This window comes from Ixodes scapularis, unplaced genomic scaffold (genome assembly GCF_016920785.2).
Source record: "Ixodes scapularis isolate PalLabHiFi unplaced genomic scaffold, ASM1692078v2 PGA_scaffold1__304_contigs__length_218370807, whole genome shotgun sequence".
In the NCBI taxonomy this organism is placed as follows: Eukaryota; Metazoa; Arthropoda; class Arachnida; order Ixodida; family Ixodidae; genus Ixodes; species Ixodes scapularis.
In genome coordinates, this window is record NW_024609846.1 from 153,385,620 (window position 1) to 153,390,893 (window position 5,274).

Consider the following 5,274-nt stretch of genomic DNA (forward strand, 5'->3'; position numbering starts at 1 on the left):
TCCCGGCTGATTCGAGGATCACCCTGTATATGTGTTCATGTGAGTAAAAAAAAGCGCCGCAGAGACACAACAACTAAAGGGAAGAAAATTAAAACAAATGCAAAATTTAATAACTCGAGCAAAATAGGCGAAACTGCACTGGTTGAATGCACAGACCGTAGATTCAAATAAAGACTTGTCAAGTCTTTATTTGAATCTACGGGACACGAGGCGACAAAGACAATCACAAGACATTACTTCAAAATCGTCCTTACTGGCGTGGAGAGTTCGGCAGTAGCACTGTAAATAGAAAATAAATAATTTTTTTTAATTACACAATATATTTCTCACGATACTGTATTACATAAATGACATTGATAAAACACTATCAAATAATCTGTGCCGCGAGAGGCGCTCCGGAATAATATTTTTCAATATAAACATTGTGTTTGCAATTAACACGCTATTTATTTTGTACGATGTGTTAGCGAGTGATTGCTTTATTCAAATATGTAGAAAGAGCGGTACTGCGATTCCCGTGGCCAAACGAGCCAATTATGTATTGCCCATAGAAAACTGAAAACCTAGATACCTAAAATCCTTTTGGGTTTTAGCCATACGTCCAAATTTATTTACCCTCTAATGACTTTAAATATATAATTGCAACACGAGCTATAAACACGCTCGTGGGAAACTTGATTAACAGATTTTAATTATTTACCCACCCAGCTAGTGATCTTCCATGTAATGTTCGCCGAGCCCCCTAAAGACACAGTGAATACGGTACTAAGGTAAATGCCTCCCCCTCTTTTGAAATAAAAACGCGTTCCAGTTAAGTAAAAACACGGTATGTTAGGTACTTTAAAAATAAATACATAATCGAATACATATATGACAAACTACCGGCATATAACTTCGTTACTTCATCACAACTGGTCGCAAACTCTGCACAACAAAGTAATTTTATACGATTTCTCACGGCACTGATTGTTTCTTATCGTATTTCATAGACAATTTGTAATGATTGGCGACCGGGCAGTTTTTCATCACTTGACAACATATATTCCAATAGTCCTGATCCCCACACGTTCTGCTCCTCGGAAGACTTATAAGAAGGTTGAGCACTTTCGTGTAGTTCGTTCCACACTGCAGCAGAATCGTTGAATCTAAAAAATAAAAGCAGAGAAAAACTCCATGAACGGTTTTAGGGTCTATTCACGAGCTGAGTCATCGCCCACAAACATGACCGCCAAACGATAAAGCAAAACTTTGATTCGCGAGAGTTGTGAAAAATAAAAGACAACGCAAACTCGCCAATGGGATAACTGCGTTTGCCTTCGGTGGCCATACTTTTGTGTTGTGACTCGACATCAAAAGGCAGTCTGACGCCATATAAATACTTCTAGCCTCCTTGCCTACTAGCCCCGAGAACGAACGCAAGCGTCGCTGCTGTTCGAGGCGTTCGAGATCGTTTCATACGTCACAAAGAAAGGGTACAGAGAGTTTAATCGCAAAAAATTACAATCGCACGAATAAAAATATAAAAAATTGCCGCTAAACATAAAGCAAAAAGTCACGGTGAAGTTATCAGCGGCCAATCACCAACCGTCCGCAACGTGAGTACTAAAGGTGTCGCGAACCAGCCGACGTTCGAGTTCGACCAGGTTCGACTTTCTCGAACCTTTCCCGCAAAGTCCGACAACGTGCGTACTTGGGCGCACGTACGCCCAAGTATGCACGCGCCCACTCAAGCACGCACGAATTAGGCACTCATACGCATGCGCGAACACAGGTACGCGGATGCACGCGCATGCACGGATGCAAATTCACGTACGCACGCACAAGCACACCCGCGCACACACACGCACGAATTACACACGCGCATGCACGCGCGCACTCGCACAGGCACGCGCACTTATGAGCAGGTAAACGCCCACGCGTGCAAACACGCACGCACAGGCACATATAATAACACGCACTCAGACACGCGAGTATATATACTCACGCGTAGGCAGGCAAACACGCATGTGCATGCACGCACATAATGGAAAAACTAGACGAAACGTCACAAGGTGTATCGAATAAACGAACGCCGGCTATTTCCAATGGAACGATTTATCGTTGAAAAAGTGCAGCTTCGAAGAAACGAGCTGTCTAAAACGTCGTCTAACAAACTGGTTGCATGTCACCGCGTATATTCGGAATGTATAGTACGTAAAACAGCGGTCACTAAAACAGGCACACAAAAAGCATTACCGTTTCCAGTGCTTCGTGAGAAATCGACGGACCCTTGCCGAAACAAATCTTGCATTCACAGAAATACACATACAACAGAGAGGGATTCTAACCACGGTCATCTCCCCATAAAACTGAGAAACTACGCATTGCCAAATGCTCAGCCTCCGCCCAAATGCAGCCTAGCGACAGACACTAAGCGTTCGACAATATATAATGTATTTTCGCGGCAAGAAAAACATGCTTCGAATTTCTTCCTAACGCGCTCGAAAGAAATTTATATTATATAATCGAAATTCGCACCCCATTTAGAGGAAGAAATGTGGTACTTACCATGGGGGGGGGGGGGGGGGGGGGGGGGGGTGTTAGAAGGAGCGTCGTTCTTGTTCCTGCACGATCGCTTTCACCATGCACAGTCTGCAACGACGGTCACAAGCGGATAGCCTTCGGCGTCGATCTCGCCAGATTCCTTCGCGCGCCTCGCTTCTTCCACACTCCGGCCTGTTGCATGGCTTCCCAAGCGGCATCTTCAACACCCCGAGTCAATTCCTTCTCGCAGCGCTACGACACGATGACTCAACCTCACCTGAAACCTCACCATCCGTAGTTTCAGCAGAGGGTCGCTTACGTGCAAACTCTATTTGTGACCTTCGAGACCTTTCGCTTGCCATATTTATTCCTCTTTGGACCCATAGCTGCGAGAACGGCCTTTCTAAGCATGAAAACACGCAGAGCTATCCGCCTGACAACTCCACCCCGAAAAACAAAACCACTCTGTCTGGACGGGTCTTGCCGTCTCTGCACCACCCCAAGCGCGTTACTGAAGAGCGCATGCGCGCGGAGTAATTCAAAATCAGAGCAGCGTGCGTGGCGGAACGGTGGCGCCCTCACGCGGCGCTCGTCGAACTAGTCCTGACCGTCCAAACGAGGAAAACAAGCCACAACACCTTGGTTCAGTTTTTTCGATGTAGTTACAGAACGGATGTACTTACAGCTATAATTCTAATATAATTGAATTTCGTGTTAAATTCCGCAGATATTCCACCAGACACATTTGTAGTTAAAAATTCACAGGTTTTTAAAAACCCGTTCTAACGTAAACATGTCAAAACAGCCGATTCCGACCGATTTCACGATTTAATATAAAATATAATACTTTTTTCATGAAAAATAGGCTCGGAGGGATAGTTGGACGAAGAATCAATCTTTTTATAGCAAAAAAGTTTGAAAAAATCGGAGTAACGGTTATTAAGTGAGAATTTTCGTAAAATGACAGAAAATCGCGTGTATTCTCTATGGGGCTTGGAGGAGCGCTCCCTCCCAGCCTCCCACACGAAAAGCACCCTTGCGGTCGAGGTTTCTCAACCCTTCGCTGGTCGCCCCCAACTTCCGCAGGCCCACCCCGCATGTTCACCTGTGGCCCCTCGGCCGCCCTCTGGGGCTCCCAGTTTCGATCGTGCTGACTCTCTTCGAATTTCTCAGCAAGTTGTGCTACTTCCTTTGGCCTTAGCCATTCTTTGGTTTCATTCTGAAGTACGTAGGCCCGGACATCATCCGGCATGACATGCTTTAGCCGATCTGAAATGATCAGCTGCCTTAGATCATCTAGTGTCTCTACTTCGCGGCTCTCCATGTAGTAGCCGAACATGGTAGTCAGATCGGTAGAGAACTGTGACCACGACTCCTCCTCTTGTATGTGTGCGACACGAAACCTTCGCTTATACTCATCCGGAGTCATCCTGAGCTCGTCGAGGATAATGTCTCGTAGCTCCTTGTACTGCAATACCCGTCCCTCTGCTCTGTTTGCCACAACGGCGCTCGCTTTCTCGTTTAGAAAAGGTAGGATGATTGCCCCGTGTAGGTCCTGTGAAACCTCACAACTCGCCAACATTGTTTCAGCGCCTTTAAACCATGCAGGTACCAATGTGTCCGTCTGGGGCATTGGCGCCAGCACCGCACGTAGCTCCTTTGCATACCGTCCGACTCCCCCCGTACCCCGAGTGTTCTCTTCATGAGGCTGCCCCATTATTTTGAGCTGCTCTAGTTTTATTTTCTCGAGTTCTATCTTTAGTCTCATGAGTGTTATCTCAGCATTAAGGTCATTCGAATCTGTTGGCTACCCTCCCTCACTGGTGCCAGTGTCTGGTTCTGAGTTGGCGCCACTGAGGGAAGACCCTGGGGTCTTCGATCTAGTCTCTCTGGTCATGGTGAGCCTCGGAGAAAACGGGAATGGGACTCACCCACTGTTGCCTCGCAAAATCCAATTAGCTGCTCCTCCAGTCGCCGCCGCCCACTTGCCGCAGTGTCCCCACTCGGCCTGGCGATCATGCCCGTCGTCTGGAAGTCTCAGCTCCTTCTTCGTTCACCGAAAAGAAAAAAAACCTCACGCACAAAAAAAAAAAACGCACAATTTTCCGGCACCACAACGAAGTTCAGCACTGCAGCGACGATCTCGTCTCTTCTCTTGAGGCTTGCCCCGATATTCTGTCGCCGCTCGCTGAAGATGCTTCGCCGGTCCGCAGGTGAAGCCACAGGTCCTCCTGTTCTCCGACGTAAATGACGCCCAGGACCGCCTATCAGCTGCCACCACTCCTTTTGGGTAACTGTACCCCCCCGGGCTCCTCGTGTAGATATTGCCGCGGTCCTCACTCCGGCAGGAGCGAGCCTTGTCCGCAGTCCAGCAGACGACTTCTTTGGGTAACTGTACCCCCCCGGGCTTCTCACGTAGATATTGCCACGGTCCTCACTCCGGCAGGAGCGACCCTTGTCAGCAGTCCAGCAGACGGGACCCTTGTCTGCAGTCCAGCAGACGCGACCTTTGTCCGCAATCCAGCAGACGAAACACTTGTCGCATAGAGCCCAGGTACGCTCCGCCTGCCTCCGTTGATGCCGTCGTTTTCGCTCACCGCCCGTCGCAGGAAGTCAGCAGGACCCTGTCGACTGCGCCAGTCAACTTTCCGAGGGGGAAGGGGCCCGGTCAAGATGGTGACGACCGATGATGGTGTTCGCCCGATGGTATCCCCCCGGGAAGTCGAATAAGAAGAAAAAACTAAAAGTTGT

The 5,274-nt window shown here is 48.0% G+C and overlaps 1 protein-coding gene across 1 annotated transcript; it reads right to left on the bottom strand.

The window, feature by feature from the left end:
- Window positions 1-250: 250 nt before the first annotated feature.
- On the bottom strand, window positions 251-4,240 carry LOC121835853. Its single transcript, XM_042290380.1, has 2 exons — window positions 3,547-4,240; window positions 251-279 (listed from the first exon to the last, which is right to left on the bottom strand). Exons 1-2 carry the CDS (start codon window positions 4,238-4,240, stop codon window positions 251-253), a joined length of 723 nt encoding a protein of 240 aa, XP_042146314.1.
- Between the last annotated feature and the right edge of the window lie 1,034 nt (window positions 4,241-5,274).